Here is a 22180-nt window from a genome sequence, read left to right on the forward strand (position 1 = left end):
CAGCACCCCTCCCCAGCACCCCTCCCCAGCGCCCCTCCCCAGCACCCCTCCCCAGCGCCCCTCCCCAGCGCCCCTCCCCAGCGCCCCTCCCCAGCGCCCCTCCCCAGCGCCCCTCCCCAGCACCCCTCCCCAGTGTCTCACCTCAGCATCCCTCCTCAGCGCCCTTCCCCAGCACTCCTCTCCAGCCCTCCCTGCCCTGTGTAAAGGCTGTTCTGTCCCTAGGGCAACATCTGGGAGCAGGTCTTCCGAGTCTCCTTCATCCTGGAGATGATCAACACGCTGCCCTTCATCATCACGGTGGGTGAGCCTGCTGCGGGCGTGGTGGCCCAACCCCGGCTGCGCTGACTTGTCCCCTCCACAGATATTCTGGAGGCCACTGCGGAACCTATTCATCCCCGTGTTTCTGAACTGCTGGCTGGCCAAGCACGCGCTGGAGAACATGATCGTAAGCCTGGGGCCTGGGTCCATCCACCAGCCTCCCTTCTGCTCAGTGCCTCAAAGACATGGGGTGTGGGGGCAGCTTGAGGCCAGTCGGTGACCAGGGGGCCAATGACCAGCAGAAACAGCCTGCCCCCTGGCAGCATAAATATCCAGGTCAAGGTTTGAATTCCCTCTTTCTGGGAAAAAACTAAACCCCCAGAGCTTTTCCTGACCTGGGGAATAAATGGCTGTGGGGGGACAAAGTGTCAAGTGACAACATCCCAGGCAGTGAGACCCAGGGCCACAGAAACCAAGGCTGCGGCAGACCAGGCCTTGTGACCCAGGGCCCCAGCCGACCCCAACTCGTGCCCCCCATTCCTGTCTGAGTCGTGACATGGAGCTATGGAGCTGGGCCGGGCCACCCCTGTCCTAGCCCTGGCACTGGGCTCAGCCTGGCCCACACCTTCACTTTGCTCCCAGGGTGCTAAGGGGAGAAAGCAGGGTGGGGTAGCCTGCCCATGTCCAAGGTGCCCTGTGGGCCCTCACCAGATACCCCTGTGCCAGGACTCTGCTTCCCAGTGTCTTCCTGTGGTGGGGCGCAGGCCCTGCCTGCTGACAGCATCACACCTCTGCAGAATGACTTCCACCGTGCCATCCTGCGGACGCAGTCGGCCATGTTTAACCAGGTCCTCATCCTCTTCTGCACTCTGCTCTGCCTCGTCTTCACAGGGTGTGTGCCACAAGTGCAAAGGGCACAGGGAGGGCCAGGGTAGCCTCTCCCCTGGCAGAGCTGGGGCAGGAAAGACCACGACCTACTGGGACTGAGGTCCAAGAAGCTCCAGCCCATGTCCCAGTAATGGGCAACCCCCAGAGTCCTGCTCCCCTGAGGCCCAGGGACACCCAGGTCCAGTTTCATGGTCTGTGCCTTAGGCTCCAAGGAGAGAGACAGGCCCCAGACCAGGTGGGGCCCTTTTGGGCTGAGGCCCAGCTGAGAATAGCAGCCAGAGGTTGGGTGGGAGACTGGGCCCCCTCCCAGTGGGTTTTCTCAGGGCCCAGGAAAAAGCTAGGAAGAGAGGCTCGGGGGGCCTGCTGGGTGTCACTGCCAGGCAACCAGTTGGCTCTGGCAGGGCCTGGGGAATGGGGCGACTTGCAGAGCTGCCTGCAAACCCCCAGGCTCAGACGCAGAGGCTCAGTGGGGGGTCTACCTGCCGCAGAGGCTCAGTGGGGGGTCTACCTGCCGAGGAGGGGACCGTCTTGGCCCACTTGACCAGGCACCCTGGTGAACCTGTTGCTGTCCCCGGGGTGGCAGGGTCCCTGGGCAGGCAGACAGTGCCACCGTCCCCCACAGGACCTGTGGCATCCAGCACCTGGAGAGGGCGGGTGGGAACCTGTCCCTGCTGACCTCCTTCTACTTCTGCATCGTCACCTTCTCCACTGTGGGCTACGGCGACGTGACGCCCAAGATCTGGCCATCCCAGCTGCTGGTGGTCATCATGATCTGTGTGGCCCTCGTGGTGCTGCCACTGCAGGTGGGCCCTGGCATCAGCCCTGCTGGATGGCAGAGGGACAGGTGGGATTGTCGGGCCAGGCGGAGCATCTGCAGTGGGCCTGCTGAGCGATGAGGCCAATGGCACTTGGGGCAGTGAGTGATGATGGAGCTTGGTCCTTTCCTGGAGACAGAGGGTCTCTCAGTGCTGGGTGAGCAGCCCCCAGGGAGCTGTGCGGAGGACCTTAGGGTTCTTAGAGTGAACAGTCACCCTTTTTCCTGCCCACATCTGGTTGTGGCACAACAAGGGCCACCTAGCCACTTCCCTGTCACCTGCTGCCCAGGCCAATGTGGCCACTGAGCAGAGCTGGGGGCAGATGGGACCCTGGCAGGAAAGGCAGAGGCCTGGTGGGGCCAGCTGCCCCAGGGCACATGTGGACAGCCCGGACAGGCCCTGCTCCGGGCCGGTGGGGACCCTCCCTGTCACTAGCAGTGGCACATTCCCTGGAGTGTAGGTGGGAAGGACCTGGAAGAGGGGCTGGGCTTTTGGAGAGTCAGACCCTAGGTGGACACAGGATGCAGAAGACGGGGCTAAGCATCTAGTGTGGCCTCTGCTGACACTGATGGCCCCTCAGCCCAGCTTCTGCCCCCACCTCTGAGCTTGAGGCCCTGCCCACCCCCACTGGCCTAGTAGGGCCTAAACAGCAGCAGGCGGTTGTGGGCGTGACCTTCCCCCACCCCTGCACCCGAGAGACAGAGCAGGAGCATTCTTCCTTTCTGCTGGGACTGCCTGCTCCTGGCGGAGCACCTCCCACTGGCAGCTCGGGTTTGCATGCTCTGCGCCCACGCCGAAACCCCTCCTCCCTTGCGGAGTCCTCAGTCACTGTTTTAGGGGAATTGGATTTACCAGTCTCTGCCTTTCTGGTTTCTCATTCCTGTCTTGTCTCAGTAGACCGTTCTCTCTTGCTGAGTCATTAATCCACTTCCTGTTTTCTACTAAAAGTGTGAAGCTTGCTTCTCATGAGGATGGCTCAGCCCACCTGCCAAGTGTGGGGTGGGGAGCAAGTTGTTCCCTGTGGCCCAGCCCTGTCCCTCTGCCATCTCACTCCTCTCGTCCCTTCCCTTGGATTCAGGGTGCCCCACTCCAGATGACCTCACTCAGCACTTTACCTTAATCATATCGACAAGGACCCAAATCTGAGCACAGTTCCTTTCTGAGGCTCCAGGGGAGGAATCTTCCAACCCACTTTTGGGGCCACCAACCACCCTGCTGTGGCCCCAGCGCTTGTCTGCTATCCTCCACTTGGCCCACATTCTCATGCTGACCCCCATCTGCTCAGCCCGCTGCTCTGCCCCACCAGGTGCCCCCATATAGAGTTCTCGGCTGCTCATCTCCTAATCCCCACAAGCCCCCAGGTGACACTCTGAGAGCCCCCGTAGAAGTTGGAGATTGAGGGCAGCAGCTGGGGTCCCTTCCCCAAGTGGGCCTCTGAGCCCAGCCATACTCCCCAAGATGCAGAGAGCCCCCAAATGCAGCCCCAGAGCTGCTTTCAAAGGTAGATTGAGGGAGCATTCCCTCCGTGGCTTTCTCAGCCAGGCCCAGAGCGCCCGGGGGCCGAGGACTAAATTATTCCTGGGACCCCAAGGCGGAATCTTCCAGTTCCCCCTCCATTTGGTGGGGCCTGCCAGCCTCTCAGGGTGTGAAATTGCACCATAGTCATTAAGTGTGTAAGAAAGACTTACTCCCCATCCAAACTGAGACCACTGGCCAGAAGAACCTCTGGGAGCGTCACAAAGGACATCTGAATTGTGCCAAACCACTGGGTCCCACTTCACTGCACTGAAGGAAGCTGGGTGCACTGAGGGCAGGGTCCCCATGCCCCTCTGCTGGGTCCACAGCCTCTGCTGCTGGGTCCCTCATTCTACTCCTGGGGTATCAGGGCTCCCTTCACTGGTCTGTCCTGGGAAACAAGATGAAATCTTCATATCACACTGGACCCTACTCAGGGAAATCCACAGAACAAATGGCCCACAGCTGCAAGACCTAACTGCACTGGCTGGTGTGACCGTGGTTCAGATGACCCACATGCTCCACTTACTGCCCAGGTGCCTTTCGGGCCAGCTGTGATCTGCTCTGGTGCCCTCTGCTCTGCCATTGGGTGGGCGAGGCAGCCCCTGTGTGGGGTGTAGGGGCAGGTGGCAGGGAGAGAGTGCCTTGGCAGGAGTGTGGGTCCTGGAGCCACTGCCAAGAGCTGACACACAATGCTGCTCCCGTTCACGTCACTGCAGCCAACACGACACCTCTTCAGTGATGAAGAAAGGGCAGACCCAGTGATCTTCCCCTGCTCTGCCATGGGGTGAACCTCACCAGTTACAGCCCTGAGAGAAGAACCATGTCCATGAAGCCCCCTCAAGCACTCCCCAAACACAGAGATGACAGCTGAGGTCTCCCAGGAGCCCCTCTGCAGGCACGGAGCTGAGTGTTGCACAGGCATCAGTGAGTCATGACCTGGGCTGCTGTCACAAACCACCACTGCAGGGCTTCACTGCAGCAATGTGTCTCCTGTCAGTCCTGGGGGCCGGAAGTGCAAAGTGCAGGTATCCACAGGGCAGGTCTCCTCTGCGGCTCTCAAGGACAATCTGCCCCAGCCCCCCAGCCTCTTGGGGTGCTGCAGTCCTCGGCTCGTAGAGGCATCACCTGAATCTCTGACTCTGTCACTCATGGCCTCTTCTCTGCACCTGTCTGGTCACTGTATTGAGGCCCACACTTCCCAGGCAACTTCATCTGAGCCAGTTACATCGGCAGAGACCCCGTTTCTAGTCCAGTTGGCCACATCATGACATTCTGGAGCAATGTGAATTTTAGGGGGTTGCTGTCGAATGTGCTGCAGTCAGCTCATTCAACCACATGGCAGGCAACTCTGGGAGGCCAGCACCTGCTGCCACTGGCAGATGCAGAAACTGAGACTCAGAGCCACGCAGCCTGTGAAAGGTGGGCTGCTGGCAGGGAAGCCTATGGTACCTGTTCGGATCACCCTGGAGTCCTGGGCACCTCTGAGGTCAGGGCCATGGGGCCTGCAGTGAATCCTAGGAGGTGTGATGACTGCATGCGGCCATGCACGTTAGAACTCGAGGGGGCTGTTGCAGCCATTTATATAAAAGGTGTTGAGTGAATGAGTGACCACAAAGCTCAGATGGAAGAAGCACTTTTGATGACAGACAATCTGACCCAGGTGTGGATGCCTGGCAGCACTGAGCACCCTGGACAGCTCCACACTGCCTTGGCCTGGTATACTCTGGAGAGGCTCAGTGCTGGCATCCAGGAGGCAGAGCCAGGCCCTGACACCTGCAGCCTGAGTCACCAGCCCCCCTCCCAGGGGTTAAGGTGGTCCCCCCACGCCTGACGCCCAACTTAGCATTGCCACTGTCAGGACAGCTGTTCTTACCTTCTGGACCTCCTCACATGCTGTCAGTTTGCACCAAAATAAATCCAGGGGCTGGCAGGAAGGTCTTCAGTCTGAGGGTTACCTGAATGTCCATTGAGCAGGTGCTGGCACACTCGCAGTCACCTGGCTGTCCCAAGCAGAGCCAGCCTTGCTGTGTTGTGCACTGCCCCCTGTGCTGGCCAGCAGGAACATCCACTCTGCTTCCTGCTTGGCCCTGTGTGCCCCATGCCACACACACCTGCAGTCTTCCAACCACCCTGTTTCTGCCAGGCCTCCTCGGTCCTGCTCCAGCCTCTGCCTGGGCCACCCTCCTGCCCTGCAGGCTTGGCCTCTATCCTGCTCTGCATGGCTGGGTGATTGGTATCTGCTGCTTCCGTGTGGGGAAGGCCCCACAGGGCAGTGGTCACCCCACAGCTGGCCTGGGCCGCTGGCGCTTACCTTCTCTCACCCACAGTTTGAGGAGCTCGTCTACCTCTGGATGGAGAGGCAGAAGTCAGGGGGCAACTACAGCCGGCACCGGGCCCAGACAGAAAAGCACGTGGTGCTGTGCGTCAGCTCCCTCAAGATCGACCTTCTCATGGACTTCCTGAACGAGTTCTATGCACACCCCCGACTCCAGGTGAAGCCCCCTTGCTGAGGCCCACCAGTGAGGCTTCACGGTCTTCCTGGCACTGAGGGTGGCCAGCCCCCTCCCCAGGACTGCTTCATGCTGGGAAAGTGCCCGGAGCCCTGGGTGGGGGGGCAAATGGGCTGGTGGTCTCGCCTTTCCCTCCTGTCAGATTTGAGATCATGGTGGGCTCCTGGGCCATAGGCGGTGGGTGTGAAGATCCCCTGGGGAAGCAGGACGGGCCAGGCATGCGGAGCTTGCTTGGAGCATCTGACCGCAGCCTGGCCAGCAGGACTACTACGTGGTCATCCTGTGTCCCACCGAGATGGACATCCAAGTACGCAGAGTCCTACAGATCCCCCTGTGGTCCCAGCGGGTCATCTACCTCCAGGGCTCGGCGCTCAAGGACCAGGACCTCATGCGGGCCAAGTGAGCTCAGCAGCCAGGGCTGGGCCCTTCCTGAGACAGGTGCCACCAGGAGACTGGGGGATGGGCCAGGCCCTCACGGCCCACCCAGCTAGCTGCTCTGTGCAGAGGGTCCCAGGGGTGGGTGGCTGGATAGTCTTGGCTAGGTGTCAGTAGGGCCAGATGGAGTGGACCATCAGGAGGGTGTCTCTGGTTCCAGCTCAGGGCCCACTGTCCAGCCACGGTCCAGGTGAGCAGGACCTGCCTACCCAGCTGAGCCTCTGCCTCCCCTTGGCTGAACAAGGGTGAGCCTTTGGGAAGTCCCACCCTTCCCTCCCCCGAGTCTAGGGGATTCTTTGTCAAGTTCTAAGAAGTCTCAAAATAGAGGAGGGCGGAGAGTCAGCTGCATGAGTCAAGGCCCCAGGGGAACGGGGGCTGAGGCTAGGGCTTCCTTTTAAAGACAAGTTGATAGAGTGACTTCAGGTAACAACTGTCACATGGAACTTTCCAGAATGTGTTGGTACATGTTCTAGGGCACTCCCTGGGAACCCTTCTGCCACATTGTCATTCCAGAAGCCCTGAAGTGTCCCCTTGTGGCATACAGTGGGTTGTGAGGCCAGAGGAGCCCCAGAACCAGGGTCCCTATCCCCCTTCCTGAGCCTACTGGTGATGGGATGTGGCCAGTTCTGGGCTCCCATCCATAGCGTTTGCCTATGCCCAGCTCCAGGTGCGGTGGGAAGAAGTGCTTGGCCAGGCAGGGTCAAGTGGGGGCAGTGGGTGCAGGGTCTGGGGCCCATGTGGAGTGGGCAGTGGTACTGGTGAAGTGGGAGGCTCACTGTCCTGAGGCAAGAGGGGACAGCTTCTCAGATGGGCTCTCAGCAGAGTCCTGCAGGGAGGGCAGGTAGAAGGGGGTCAACCAGGTTCCCAGACCATAGTGCCACCAGGCCAGGGAGGGTACAGGGCCTTACCCCCAGTCTCCCAATTCTCTGCTGTGCTCAGCCCAGCCCTGGCTAATGGGGGACACACAGGATGCCCCCCAGAACCAGCTGATACCCAGGCCTGGTTAGCTGCCCCAGTACTCAGGTTACTGGCACACAGTAAGGTGGGGTCTCAAGGGGCCAAGCCCCTGACTGCAAAGAGACCAGGTGAGCTACAGACAGACCCAGGCAGGCCCATGCAGTGAGGGCTCAGGGCCCCTCACTGGCTCCTGCCACCTTCCCACATGGACACCCAGGGACAAGATGGGGCCAGGGGTGTATGAGGGGGAGGGGAGACAAGGCCCTGGGAAGCACAGTGGGTCCCAGTCAACGCTGAAGCCTGGAAAAGCTGGGGTCAGCTTGTCTCCAGGACACATTTGCCCCATGGGGTCCAGCTCCCTGCCCCTTCCCCCCAGCCAGCCTGTCAGTGCCCTGGGGCGGGGGTGGGGGTAGGCAGCGGCAGACAAACCCAGCTTGTATGTCTGGCTGAGTGTCTGAGCTCGGACCCTTCTGTGGGCTTCCTGAGCCAGTGCTCAGCCCTGGCGCTCTGCAGGATGGACAATGGGGAGGCCTGCTTCATCCTGAGCAGCAGGAACGAGGTGGACCGCACCGCGGCGGTGAGTGAGGCCACAGGCCCTGCCCAGACCCCGCTGCTGCAGCCCCCTACCTGGCAGGGGAGGTGCTATGGGGCAGAGGGCCACGGACCTGAGGGCAGGGCACCCACAGCTTGCTACTGCTGCTGCCCACCTACTTACTTACCAGCAGAGACAGACGTCCACACTGACCACTCCCTGCCTCTGCCCACCAGGACCACCAGACCATTCTGCGGGCTTGGGCTGTGAAGGACTTTGCCCCCAACTGCCCTCTCTATGTCCAGATCCTTAAGCCTGAGAACAAGTTTCACGTCAAGTTTGCTGGTGAGTTTGGGGAGGGGCAGGTGTGCACACAGGTGAGTGTGCATGTTTGCAGGTGGGGGGGGTGGTCCATCCTGGAGGAGCAGCAGGAATGGGGACAGAGACCCTCCCATCCTCACTGTGTGCACACAGGTGAGTGTGCATGTTTGCAGGTGGGGGGGGTGGTCCATCCTGGAGGAGCAGCAGGAATGGGGACAGAGACCCTCCCATCCTCACTGCATCGGGGAGGGGGACTCCAGGTGGGTCCCACCTTTTGAGATGAGCAGGGCCCCCAGGGTCAGTGAGGGCAGGAGCACTGACAGATGAGGGTCTCCATGGGCAGGGCCAGGTGGGGAGAGGTCTGCATAGTAACAGCGCAGCCGGTGAGGCTCAAAGTGCTTGAGGGGCCCAAGACTTCCAGGGCTGAGCAGAGATTGCCCAGCCACCTGCAGGGCTCTGGGGAGGGGCCCAGGCAGGGTCTGCGCAGGTGTGGACCCGACCCTGATCCTGCAGACCACGTGGTGTGTGAGGAGGAATGCAAGTACGCGCTGCTGGCCCTCAACTGCATCTGCCCGGCCACCTCCACGCTCATCACCCTGCTGGTGCACACCTCCCGCGGCCAGTGAGTGCCCCGCGCCCCAGACGCCGCCGCCGGCCACCGCAGGGGACAAGGCAGGCCTGCGGGGCCATCCAGGCCGCGGGCGGGTTCCCGGGGGAGCAGGGCAGGGCCCGCGCGGCACGGGAGGGCTGGGCGGGCGGCAAGGCCAAGTGTGACAGGCCGCGCCCCGCAGGGAAGGCCAGGAGTCGCCTGAGCAGTGGCAGCGCATGTATGGGCGCTGCTCGGGCAACGAAGTGTACCACATCCGCATGGGCGACAGCAAGTTCTTCCGCGAGTACGAGGGCAAGAGCTTCACCTACGCGGCCTTCCACGCGCACAAGAAGTGAGCGGGCGGGACTCTGTGGGCGGGGAGGGCCTGCTAAGGGGCGTCTTGGGGGCGGGGCCTTGCCGGGCGTGGTTTCTAATGGGGCGGAGCTTCGCGTGGGGGTGCTCTAGGGACCTTCGCATGGGTGGGGCTGCTTGGAGGTGGAGCTTTGTGTGGGGTGGGGTCTGCAAGACCAAGATTGGCATGGGTGGGGCCCTCCTGGGACTGGTCTCTATGGTCCTACCGGTAGGTCTGGGAGGAAAGGACCCTGGGTGGAGACTCCAGAGCCAAGGGAGCAGGAAGTGCTGGTCAGACCAGTCTGGTGTGGACCCCCCGTGTGGTGGCCTCCGGTGGCCTTGGGCTGGGCACAAAAGTGTGCCTCATGGCCTTGGGAGGGCGCCCCTAGGTCTTTGGGTCCCCAACATCTGTTAGGGCAGGGCGACAGCAGGGGGGAGCCCGGTGCAGGCTGCAGTCCAAGATACTGCCCCCCCAGGTACGGCGTGTGCCTCATTGGGCTGAAGCGCGAGGACGACAAGAGCATCCTGCTGAACCCCGGGCCACGGCACATCCTGGCTGCCACAGACACCTGCTTCTACATCAACATCACCAAGGAGGAGAACTCGGCCTTCATCTTCAAGCAGGAGGAGAAGCAGCAGCAGAGGGCCTCCCCCGGACAGGGGCTGTACCAGGGGCCCTCGCGCCTGCCAGTGCAAAGCATCATTGCCTCCATGGGTGAGCCTGGCCCGGGGCACTAGCAGGGACTTCTCCTTTTCCCCAGAGCCTAAGCAGGGGCCCTAGTGCTCACTGCAGCCTAAAGGTCCTGGCTCAAGCAATCCCTGCCTCAGCCTCCCAAGTAGGTAAACTGCAGGCACCTGCCACAATGCCTGGCTATTTTTTTCTATTTTTAATAGAGACAGGGACATGCTTTTGCTCAGGCTGGTCTCAAACTCCTGAGCTCAAGTAAGCCACCTGCCTCTCAGAGAGCTAGAATTATAGGCCTGAGCCACTGCACGTAGCCTATTGTTATCATTTTCTAGAGATGGGTCTTTCTCTTTTGCCGAGGCTGGCCTCAAACTCCTGGGCTCAAGGGAACCTTCCGCCATGGCCTCTCAGAGCATTAAGATTACAGGCATGAGCCCCTGAGCTTGACCAAGACTCAACCCTTGCCTTGGACAAGTAGTCTCTCTGAGCCTCAGTTTTTGAATCTGTCAAATGGGAGTGTCCTCACTTTCTTGTGAGACCTTTGTTCACATCAGTCACAGTGCCTGCCCAAGTGGGGCTAACCTGGGTCAGGGGTCACTGAGAGCTTCTGCCCTTGGGGTGCACTGGCCAAGTAGCCACTCTGGTGAGGAAACTGCCTCCACGGCCAATTGGTAGGAGCTGGAAGTACCTGGTGCTCCCATGAGCCGAAAGGATGTCCTGAAGCTCTGATGTCCCCTAGGGCCAGACATCAGCTAGACACTATCAAAACTCGGAGGCTTTGGCCTCTTCTTGCCTTCCAGGGCTCCTCTCTGGGGCCGTGTGCTGGGCAAGTCCAGCCACCTGCTTGGGTAGGTGCAGGCCATAGGCATCAGCAATGATGGGTGTCATCCCCTTCCTGGCCAGGAGAGACACCCAGGCCACAGAAATCACAGGCTGGGCCAGGCATTACCATTCATTCAGTGACAGGCCTGAGCCCTGCCCCTGCCCCACATCTATACTATTGGCCTGGGGAGTCAGTGCATGCTCCCCACCAGAATGTCCAGTTCCAGCTCAGTGAAGTACAGCCTCCCACCAGAATGTCCAGTTCCAGCTCAGTGAAGTACAGCCTCCCACCAGAATGTCCAGTTCCAGCTCAGTGAAGTACAGCCTCCCAGACCCACCGGTTTGGAGACATGGTAATGCAGGGCCAGGGCCAGCTAGACCTGGAAGTTGCCATCCCTGTCTGTGGCAGCTTGCTCTGGTGGCTCAGTGGGGATGAGAGGTGTGGGGAGAGATAATCCACTGCGCCAGCCACACACCCATTTCTCATGGGCACACTGCCCCTATGTGGCTTCTAGGAAACTGTGGGAATCAGGCGGCTCTCCCCACACCCCAGAATTCAACACCCTGGGGGGATCTCCAGCCTTTACCAGGTGGCCCCAGGCTGTGTGGGAGTGGCAGAGACTGCTCCAGCAGGTGCTAGAGGCCTGGCAGTGCCTGTATCATCTTCGTAGTGGCCTCACCCACTGGCTTTATCCTGAGGCAGACTGCCCAGCTGCTGGCCCCTGAGCTCCCACCCAGGGTGGTTGGCATGAAAATCACAGCAGCCGACTTGGGTGGGGGTCCCCAGGGTCTTTGTTGAAATCCCTAGTACCCCAGCAGGCCACTATCTGCATTGTTTGTAAGGGAAACTGAGGCTCAGAGGGGTGCCAAAACTCCCAGGGCCATGCAGTTGGAGGACAGGGAGCTCTCTCTGGGGACCCACCGTCCACAAAGAGCCAGGATTGGGAGGGGGTGAAGCCAAGCCCAGTTTCTGTCTTCCAGGAACAGTGGCCATGGACCTCCCAAGTGCTGAGTGCCGGCCCTCGCAGAGTGGCGGGGGTGGTGGGGGCAGTAAGTTGGCACTGCCCACAGAGAACGGCTCAGGTAGCCGGCGTCCCAGCATTGCGCCAGTCCTGGAGCTAGCAGACAGCTCAGCCCTGCTGCCCTGCGACCTACTGAGTGACCAGTCGGAGGATGAGGTGACACCATCAGATGATGAGGGACTTTCCACAGTGGAGTAAGTGCAGGAGTTTCCTGGGGGGTGGAGGAGACCTGAGTGGAAACATCCCAGGGGTCAGGCACTTCAGAACAGCTTTGTAGAAGTCCTTGTCCTGCAAATGGGATAAACAGACAGAGCTGGGAGTGGGGTTGTGGGAGCAGGGGCTGTGCAGGCCATGCCCCTCCATCAGTCTGGCTGGGTGCAGCACTGACCAGGCAAGATGTCCCTTAGGGCTCATAGACCCCATGTGGTGCCTTGCCGTGGGCCAGGCCAACATCTAGAGGGGCCCTTCTTGCTGGTTCTACCAGCCCACAGCAGCTGGGGACTCAGCAGGTCTGAGACAGGCCAGGGCTCGGGGCCCTCATGGTCCTCCTTGCACCCTACAGAGCCCAAGGGAACACAGCACACTCTGCTGGAGGTGGGTGTACTCTGAGCAGGGTCCAGCCACAGGAGACCTCTGGTCAAGGCAGCATCCAGGCCTGGGAGCAGCAGGCTTGTCCCAAGCTGTTTTCCTTGGTCAGGTCTCCCTGTCTCAAATCATGAGATAGACACCCGGACTGTGCCCAGAAGCTCTCTGCCTTTCAGCCTCAGCCAGGACAGGCCTGTGTGTCCCGACCCCAAGCTGGGCTGTCTCACTCTGCCCTAGTCCTTGTCTCTGGGGTGACATTGACACACTTTAATACCATGCCCACAGCTGGGAATAGCTCTGAGACAGAAGGGTCCAGCCAGGGCTCATGGACACGTGGGGCAGGTGGCAGGGCTGGCCTCTGGTCCGCCACTCTTATGGCAGCTGGAGACTGGCCTGGAGGCCTACCCTGCCCAGGCTGCATCAGGAGCCCTGGCCTGTGGCCTCTCAGAATGTTAAGATTATAGGCGTGAGCCCCTGAGCTTGACCCATGTGGCTACCCTGGCACTGCCTACAGCACATGCTTGCTTCTGGGCACCAGGGCTGGGCAGGCCCCTGGACAGAGTCCCACAGACCTGGCCATAGGAGTGTTTCCTGACACAGATGGTCTAGGGCAGAGCAGGCTGCCCTGGCCAGCCCCGGTGACCTGCAGCATTGTGGTCATGGGAGGGGTGGGGTGGATGCCCTCGAGTCCCCCAACCACAGGGTGACCCAGTGGACATGCAGATACACTGAGGGCTCCTGTCTCCCACCAGGTATGTGAGGGGCTACCCACCCAACTCACCCTACATTGGCAGCTCCCCCACCCTGTGCCACTTGCTGCCCGTGAAGGCCCCCTTCTGCTGCCTGCGGCTGGACAAGGTAAGGTCAAGCTGCCCCTGCCTCGCCTGTGCCACCCACACCAATTTTCCTGCCGTGAAATGCTTTTCCTTTTGTGGTTAACAAGTTGAGTCATTTTGAGGAGACAAGCCATTCATGGGACTTCTACCTACTAGTTTTGGCATCAATCAATGGTTTTCTAGTTCTCAAATCTGTGTATTTTGTTAGTGGTCTGCCAAGAAGGGCTCCCGCCCATATGCGCATTCCTACGTGTGCATGGACGTGGCGTGTGGTGCTGTGGCCCAGCACTGTTGCTGCACTTGCAGGTGGTGACTGAGCTGATGCTCAGGCTGTCCCGGCCTATGGGGGATATTAGGGGTGTCCCCCAGCTGGCTTCTGGGCCCTCAACCTATGAGCACTTCTCCACTTTCTCACCCAAGACGTCCTGGCTGCATCTGGGACATACCCTGCTCCAGTGTGGAGTCACCTGTTTCTCCAAGGAGCCCTGATTCCTTCTAGTGAAACCATAGACTGGGCACATGGTGCGCCCACTGAGGCTGGGGTGTCCTTACCCCTCTGGGGACAGAGCTAGAAAGGGTGTCTACACTCACACACGCACACAGCCACATTTATTTGCGTCTGCAGCCACTTGCTGAAGCCACACATCCTCACAGATACTGCCCTTCCTAAGACTGACGCGGCTCCCCCATCTTAGCCTGAGTGCCCTGCTGTGCTCTGTGCCACGGGCTGACTTCGGGCAACCACTCAAGCTTACTTGGGCTGTGGAGGGCCTGTGGGGGGGGAGCTGTTGGCGGGGGGTCCCGGGGAGCCTGCCAGAGCTGCCTCTACATCTGGCCCCAGGGCTGCAAGCACAACAGCTATGAGGACGCCAAGGCCTATGGGTTCAAGAACAAGCTGATCATCGTCTCAGCAGAGACGGCGGGCAATGGGCTGTACAACTTCATAGTGCCGCTGCGGGCCTACTACCGATCACGCAAGGAGCTCAACCCCATCGTGCTGCTGCTGGACAACAAGTGAGCCCCTGCTGCAGCCCCCCTACTGCAGCTCCCCTGCAGTCTTCCTGCCCACAGTCCCTCCAGTCTCCCAGCCTGTAGCCCCCTCAGCCCCCCTGCTCATAGTCTCCTGAGGCCCCCTGCCTGCAGCCCCCTACAGCAACCTCAGCCCCTCACCCACAGACCCGCTCAGCCTTGCCTCCCTCCTCTTCCTCCCATAGCTTCTCTCACCCCTCCTTGTGAGTCCCTGTAGTGGGGGCCACATAGCTTTTCGCCCAGGGGCCCCCATGTTTGGCAGCTGCAGGTCAGGGTCCAGTCTTGGCCATCTGACTTGGGAGGGTTCCATTCCCAGGGCCTTCGTTTCCCCTTGGGTAAAATAAGGAACAGCCCTGATGGTCCGAAAGGCCATCCATGTGCAGTGATCCTGGGACCCCCATGTGGCCCAGGTCTGCTCATCAAGGGCAGGGCCCCTGCTGAGGGGGACAAAAGGTAGAGTGCTCCCCAGGACTCTCTGTCCCCACAGGCCTGACCACCACTTCCTGGAGGCCATCTGCTTCTTCCCCATGGTCTACTACATGGAGGGCTCTGTGGACAAGTGAGTCAGATGTGGGGCTGGCCACACTGTAGGGAGTGTCCTCCGAGGGGGCTGCAGACCCAGGGCTGCCCCTGACAACATGTCTACCGGCCACTCCGGCTAGCCTGGACAGCCTGCTACAGTGTGGGGTCATCTATGCTGACAACCTGGTGGTGGTAGACAAGGAGAGCACCATGAGTGCCGAGGAGGACTACATGGCCGATGCCAAGACCATCGTTAACGTGCAGACCATGTTCCGGTGAGCCGGCCCCAAACTGGCCCCCAGACCACCACAGCCCGCCCAGACTCCCAGAATGACCCTTGCCCTGAGGACCCCGTCATGACCACAGCCCGCCAGACTCCCTGCATGACCCTGCCCTGAGGACGCCATCATGACCACAGCCAGCCCAGACTCCTTGCATGACCCTGCCCTGAGGACCCCGTCATGACCACAGCCAGCCCAGACTCCCTGCATGACCCTGCCCTGAGGACGCCATCATGACCACAGCCCACCAGACTCCCTGCATGACCCTGCCCTGAGGACGCCATCATGACCACAGCCCACCAGACTCCCTGCATGACCCTGCCCTGAAACCCCCCCTATGGCCCCGAGCCCACCTGCCTGATGCAGGCTGCCTCCCCCAGCCTGTTCCCCAGCCTGAGCATCACCACGGAGCTCACCCACCCTTCCAACATGAGGTTCATGCAGTTTCGTGCCAAGGACAGCTACTCCTTGGCTCTTTCCAAACTGGAGAAGGTGAGCCTGGAGGGAACCTGGAGGGAGCGAGTAAAGGGGCTGAAGGGGACAGGAGCCAGCAGCCTGGGGCTGGGCTCTGCCCTCTTGCAGGAGACCAGGACTCACAATACCTCGCTGCTCAGAGATGTGTGACCTGCGTTTTCCCTGGCCCCTGACTAGTGGGATACTGGCTAGTAACAGACTGCTGGCTCCCTGAACAGGGGCCAGGCCTGGCGTGTCTAGAGCCAAGGCTATCTGTCCTGGGTGGTCAGTTGGTCAGTGCAAGCACAGCCCTGATTTTGCAGGGGTGAGGTCAGTCACTGTTGGCACCAAGGATTCCCACAGGCCCCCCAGCCCCTGTCCCAGACACTGTGCCCGAACTTGCCACATGCTTGTTCCCATATCCGCCCTTGTGTGGACACAGGGCTGACAGTAGAGAGGCCGACAGGCCTGCTTCCACCACACAGCAGAGCCAGTGCCAAGCTGCAGGCAGCTCTCGGCTCCTTTGTGCTCCTTGAGGCTTCATGATGTCTCCCAGGGGACCCTGGAGACCCACCAGGTGGAAGGGGCCTGGACTGGGTGAACAGTGAGAGTGTGCTCAGCATGGACTGAGTGGTCCATGGAACCCCTGCAGCTCTCCCTGCACCAGGGGAGGACAGGAAGCTGGCTGGACAGCCGCAGGCTAGCTGGGGGAGCCCTGCCAATCAGCAGCCTGGAGGTATAGAGAGATCACTGGAGGTGCAGGGAGACCCTGTATGGCACCTCCCACCTGGGCCCTTCCTGGAGGCCACCCCACACCAGGGGTGGACGTTTCGCCCAGTGTGCCAGGACTCTGTCCCAGCCTGAGGCATAATGTCAGGATACAGAAGACAGGGTCAGTCTGGGCATCACCTAATTTCGCATGGGAGCCAGGTCATGCTGGCTCCTTGGCTGCCCTCACTTCCATCTGCCCCCAGCATGCCTGGCTGCTTGTGGCTTCCCCACCTATTTGTGGAGCAGGCTCGACACAAGGCAGGTAGGCAGACACGGGTGAGGGTGCCCCCAGATCCTGCCCTAGGGATGGCAGCCTCGGCCCCTTTCCCTACAGCTGGGCCTCCAGCAACCCCGCTGAGCACCAGGTACAGTTAGCCCACCTCCTTTCCCAGGGCAGTAAGAGGTCCTGGGCCCCATCACATGGCTTCATGATGATGGCCTTGACAAGGACCACCTGGAAGTGTCAGGATCCCCACAAAGCTCCCAGGAAGTGACCCAGGCTTCTCTATATGGGGCCACTGCTGGCCTGTCATTACCCCTCCCTGGTGAATGTGGGACCTGCAATGGACACCAGAGTGTTTCCTCACTCCTCGGGCTGTTGTAGCCTTTGTGCTCCCTGGGGTCTTTGCCACCCAGCACATCCAGGCTGCCTGTGCTCAGACAGTGGGCCAACAGGCAGGGATTGGCTTCTGATCACAGCACCTGGGACTGCTGAAGGCCCTTTTTTAAAAAAAGAAATGATTTATTTTTATAAGCATGTATAGGCTCGGCACCTGTGGCTCAAGTGGCTAAGGCGCCAACCACATACACCTAAGGTGGCGGGTTCAAATCCAGCCCGGGCCCGCCAAACAACGATGGCTGCAACCAAAAAATAGCCGGGCATTGTGGCGGGCACCTGTGGTCCTAGCTACTTGGGAGGCTGAGGTAGGAGATTTGCTTAAGCCCAGGAGTTGGAGGTTGCTGTGAGCTGTAATGCCAGGGCACTCTACACAGGGGTACAGCTTGAGGCTCTGTCTCAAAAAAAAAAAAAATGTATATATATATATATATAAGCATGTACATGTTCATTAAATCTTGTATTACACTTTCAGGAATACTGAAAGTATAAAGAAGAAAGGGTTAGAAAGTATAAAAAGAAAGGGTTACCCCAACCCTACAGCAGCATCTGTTAGGTCCAGGCCTAGAGGAAGGGTGGGAAGGGATTCTTACAGGACCGTGAGCAGGGGACAGCACGGGCTGGGCATGGATCTCCAGTGCCTGGGTCCTCCTTACTTAGATTTAATATAAAATATAGGAATTAAGGGTATTTCTGACACTGAGATAAACCTGCCCTGCAAAGAGATAGTCATCATAAGAGAATGCAGTAACTTAAAAATTTATCCGGAACCCTCAGGGGTGGGTCAATATGGCATCTCCCCAGGGTTCTCCTCTGGAAGCTCCCAGAAACCTGACAGGAGCATTTGCGCCCCCACCCTCTGTCTGCTCCCCTCCCTGGGCTCTGGCCCCAGGCTCCCTGGGTCTATCCTGGTTTAGCTGCTGAGTCCAAGTCTTATGCAGGGCTGCTCCGGGCCCAGTCCTGGCCCCTGTCCGTGAGGCTCCCTGGCTCATTCCCTGGGAAGGGCTCTGCGTTCCAGCCATCCCATCCGGCTCCAGCAAAAGCCCTAATGTCCTTCTAGTGACCTGTACAAGATAAAAATGTAGGAGGAAATCTCCGTGGAATGTCCTAAGAGCAGGTCATTTCCTTCCTTCTTTGGTCTCCCCTTGGACCTGTCCTGGGTCACAGTTCCAATTTTATGTCGTTCTGAGTAAAGGGAAATTAAAACTGTTAATTATTCAATTTTACCATTCACCTTTGCAACAGCAGTTCTAGATAAAAATGCAGAGTGGATCCCACAGTGACTTAACTGCTCTCTAGGACTCCCCCATACTGTGTTCTCACAAAGCGTGACACAAAACCAACTCCATGTGCCTTTTCCTCCTGTCACTGCACCTTCTGCCGACACCCGCTGGGGAGTGAGGATGGGCTCAGTGTCTTCTGTGTCTGGGAAGGAAGTTGGCTGATGCAGGGAAGTAGCCAGAGCAGGAAGACTTCCTGGGCAGGGTTTAGGCTGCCACTGTATTCTCATTTGGAGGAATTCTGGTTCCAGAAGGAAGCATGACCCTGGGGATGGCCAGCATCCCCAGACTTGGCCTCAGATGCCACTTTCCTGAGCTCATTGAGACCCGCTGGCCTCCCACGTAGGCACAGTTGGCTGAGCAGTGTCTGGAAGATGTCCACATCCAGCCCCGCCCCAAGCTGCTGTGGGATCCCGAGTGACCAGAGGGACTCACAGATGTGACAAGTGGAAGACTAGGAGCTGGGGGAGTGTCCTGGATTATCCCAGTGGCTGCTTGTCACTGCAGGCCCTCTTCCAAGAGGGAGGCGGGAGTCAGGCCTAGAGAGATCAGAAGATGGGGTGCAGGAGTCAGGAGATGTGGTCAGCCCTCAGGACAAGGACAGGTGAAGAAAGGGGCCCAGAGTTCTGGACAGAGCAAGGCCCAGGTGACAACTGGATACAGGCTGTGAAGGGCATGTCCAGCCCCTGATCCCAGGATCGGGAGGTGTGACTCAGGTGCTGTCTCAGCACTGCCTTTGTGGGCACTTGATTCGGCAGCTCCAAGAAACCCAAAGGGGGCACCCAGGGCTCCTCCTCCTCATCATGAACCATGTCCCAGCAGGCGGCGGGGATAGCAGGCAGGTGTCTGCACCCAAGTGTCATCCATAGGCCGTCACCTACAGAACTCAAGCTCGAGATAACCGATTGAAGTTGTTAAGAATGTCAGAATGTCAGACAAGAGCACACAGTGCCCATGTGTGTACTCCCTGGGTCCCCTTCCTTCGCATCGGAGCCCCAGTCCTCAATCCCAGGTCTGGCCCTGAGAGAGTCTGGGAGATGTGGCCAGCAGCCGGGCCTGTAGGTGGTGCACACACACGGTGCCTGCATCTGTGCACGTGTGCACACCTTCACCCTGTGGCTGCCCCGCGGGGACCAGCCAGTCTGAGGACTCTCCTTCCCCGCAGAGGGAGCGAGAGAACGGCTCCAACCTCGCCTTCATGTTTCGCCTGCCATTTGCTGCTGGCCGTGTCTTCAGCATCAGCATGCTGGACACGCTGCTCTACCAGGTCAGTGGGGAGCAGGGGCATTGGGGGTGACACCAGGGCAGGAGCCCCAGACACACTCTTGTGCCCTCAGGTCCCAGTTCTGAGCTTGTGCCCCCACCACTGACCCTCCCTGGAGTCTGGGGAGGCCCTTGGGACAGCAGGGCTTCACCGCCTCCTTGGCCAGGTCAATTTCCAAACCCAGAAAAGGCTTCCCGGCTGCTGCCTGCTGGTCACCCTGTGCTCGAGGACCAGCATGCAGGTGGCTCTCTTGGGCATGTGGCAGGTGGCTGTGGGTCTGAGCCCAGCCACGCCCAGCCTTACCACGTCCTCCCTGCACAGTCCTTTGTGAAGGACTACATGATCAGCATCACCAGGCTGCTGCTGGGCCTGGACACCACCCCAGGCTCTGGCCACCTCTGTGCTGTAAGTGATGGGCCCGGTTGGGCTGGGGGAGTGCAGGGACCCCCAGGGCAGCAGGGTGGCACTGGGCACCACCCCACCCTGCTCAGGGCCTGCTTTGGCTCCAGATGAAGGTCACGGAGGAGGACCTATGGATCCGCACCTATGGCCGCCTCTTCCAGAAGCTCTGCTCCTCCAGTGCGGAAATCCCCATCGGCATCTACAGGACGGAGAGCCATGTCTTCTCCACCTCAGAGGTCCCGGCACCCCTGCCCTGCCCCACCCATCCTCATGGCTGGCTTTGATCTGCCATCAGCTCTCTCGGCTGGGGAGCCCCCAAGGCTGTGGGGGGAGTGGGGACCTGTCTGCTGGCCTAAGTGTGCTGTGCAGACCACAGACAGTGGAGGCAGCACAGGGGCGGGACACGCCCAGGCCCTAACTGCTCCTGGCTTCCTTTGCAGCCACAGGACCCCAGAGCCCAGGTGAGTTCTCCCCTCCTTGAGGTCCCAGCACTTCTGCTTCTCCACCAAAGTCTCCTGTGCAGAATCCCGCCAGCCTTGGGGAGAGCAGCCTCGGTTGTGTTGGCTATTGGTGGTTGCCCTTCATGTATAGGTTGGGGAGCGGGCTTAGACACCAGGTGCAACCCCTCCCAGGCCCAGCTGCCCCTCTCTGGCTCCCCCAGCCATGAATGTCCCCACCACGGTGAGCACCCCACACTGGCCTGTCCTGACCGTCTTGCTCCAGCCTACTAGGACTTTCTGAAGGTGCTTTCCAGGTGGGGACCTGCAGCTCCCCCAGCCCCCCATAGGCCCTGGCATTCTTGGTTCCCCCCAGCTTTGGCTAGCACCCCAAAGATGCACCCTCAAGAGAGGGACCACAGATGAAGAAACTGAGGTACAGAGAGAGGGTGATCCTCCTGGGGCAACCCAGGATGTGCCAGGGTCTAGATGGGCCCCCAGCCACCTGGTAACTTGGGGGCAGGGCTGGGACCCCATCCTGGGGCACAGTGGCCAGGTGGGAGCTGGGCAGAGTGGGGCTCAGGAGGAGCCATGGACCTGGTGCCCTGGGACCAAGGCCGTCCTCCTCCCTGACCTCCACGCACTCCACACAGCCCCCACACCATGCAGCCCATAGCCCTCCCTTCCTGTCCAGTCTCAGATCTCGGTGAACGTGGAGGACTTCGAGGACACACAGGATGTGAGGGGGCCTTGGAGCGCCCCGACAGGCAGTGGCCGAGGCAGCACCCATGGCCAGCAGGAGGGCAGCGAGGATCCCGCAGAGCACCCGCTGCTACGGCGCAAGAGCCTGCAGTGGGCCCGGAGGCTGAGCCGCAGGGGCACCCGGCATGCAGGGAGGGCGGCCGCCCCAGAGTGGACCGGCCAGCGCCGGCTCAGCCTCTGCCGGCGCTCTGAGCGCCAGGAACTGTCTGAGCTCGTCAAGAACCGCATGAAACACCTGGGGCTGCCCACTACTGGCTACGGTGAGGCGCCAGCCACCGGAGATTGGGGAGCGGGGCGGCTCTGATGCGGCAGCCGAGTGGGGAGTCGATGGCCATGGCCTCCAGGGGCCCTGCCGGCCTCCTGACTGTCCATCTGCCCTCTGGCCTCACTCTGCCTGCCCGCTGCCTTGGGGCTGGCTCTGGCACTGCATGGCCTGTCCCAGCCCATCTGTGTATGGGGAGAGGCTGTCTGCTATAGAGGTCACACGATCCCAAATGCCAGCCCCACCGCTCTGTGGCCTCAGTTTCCCCATCTGTAAATAAAAGCCTGGAGTCTGGAGGCAGTGGCTGTGGGTGGGAAGGGCCAGGTCTGGCTCCCTGAAAGCCAAGGACCTCAGTTAGTGATAGAATAGCCAGCTCCAGCCTAACCTGTGACCTCACCACAGCAGAGCCCTGGCAGCAGCAAGAGTGGGGCCTGGTCAGGGGACCAGCTGGGCGAGAGGGCCATGTAGGACACTCCCCTGCCCACTGCAGTTTGGCCACCTTGTTTCTACTGGTCCAGTGTCACCCTGGGTCTCTATCCTCACTGGCAGTTTCACACAGCCCCCTCTCTCTGCCCTGGTTTTGGGTGATGGGCTTGCTGGCAACTTTGACCATAAGTACCCTGGCCAGCTACTCCCCTCCTTCACTCTAGGGATGTTGCCTCCATTGATAAGGCCAGAGGGGCCCAAACTCCATTAGGTTCCATCTCAGGGACTTGGCCGAGACAGTTCTGCCTCTGTTCCGCTGCAGTGCCTGGTTCCCCACCCTGCTTCCAGCTGCAGACCCCCCTCTCCAAGTGGAGTTAGGAGCTCAGGGCTTGCCTGGGGGCCACTGGGGTGGGGCGATCAGCTGGCTGCACATACCTTGGCATGCCAGCCTGGCCTGAGGTGGCCGTGACCCCACGAGGGGTAGGCCTGCCTGCAGGCAACTCAGAGTGCCCGGGATCCCGGCCCAGCCCCGTGGCAGGTGCAGGTCACCG

The 22180-nt window shown here is 60.2% G+C and overlaps 1 protein-coding gene across 2 annotated transcripts in view; it reads left to right on the forward strand.

Annotated features, from left to right (window-relative positions):
* The window catches only part of KCNT1 (potassium sodium-activated channel subfamily T member 1), a 70408-nt gene that overhangs the window by 44508 nt on the left and 3720 nt on the right, over positions 1–22180 (forward strand). Inside the window, exons 8-29 of one of the 2 annotated variants that reach the window (XM_003794833.2) lie at positions 223–297; positions 362–445; positions 1056–1150; positions 1769–1949; positions 5807–5971; positions 6252–6388; positions 7895–7958; positions 8150–8258; positions 8748–8856; positions 9026–9175; positions 9651–9889; positions 11663–11897; positions 13041–13146; positions 13966–14138; positions 14641–14712; positions 14816–14950; positions 15337–15448; positions 19242–19343; positions 19662–19745; positions 19850–19978; positions 20183–20203; positions 20874–21201. In XM_003794833.2, coding sequence (XP_003794881.1) covers positions 223–297; positions 362–445; positions 1056–1150; positions 1769–1949; positions 5807–5971; positions 6252–6388; positions 7895–7958; positions 8150–8258; positions 8748–8856; positions 9026–9175; positions 9651–9889; positions 11663–11897; positions 13041–13146; positions 13966–14138; positions 14641–14712; positions 14816–14950; positions 15337–15448; positions 19242–19343; positions 19662–19745; positions 19850–19978; positions 20183–20203; positions 20874–21201 — 2905 coding nt within the window. Of the gene's footprint in view, positions 1–222; positions 298–361; positions 446–1055; positions 1155–1750; positions 1950–5806; positions 5972–6251; positions 6389–7894; positions 7959–8149; positions 8259–8747; positions 8857–9025; positions 9176–9650; positions 9890–11662; positions 11898–13040; positions 13147–13965; positions 14139–14640; positions 14713–14815; positions 14951–15336; positions 15449–19241; positions 19344–19661; positions 19746–19849; positions 19979–20182; positions 20204–20873; positions 21202–22180 lie in introns of both variants that reach the window. The other variant, XM_012808239.1, reaches the window with a different exon arrangement.

The sequence above is a fragment of the Otolemur garnettii genome, unplaced genomic scaffold (genome assembly GCF_000181295.1).
Source record: "Otolemur garnettii isolate 467f Iridium unplaced genomic scaffold, OtoGar3 scaffold00087, whole genome shotgun sequence".
Lineage (NCBI taxonomy): Eukaryota > Metazoa > Chordata > Mammalia > Primates > Galagidae > Otolemur > Otolemur garnettii.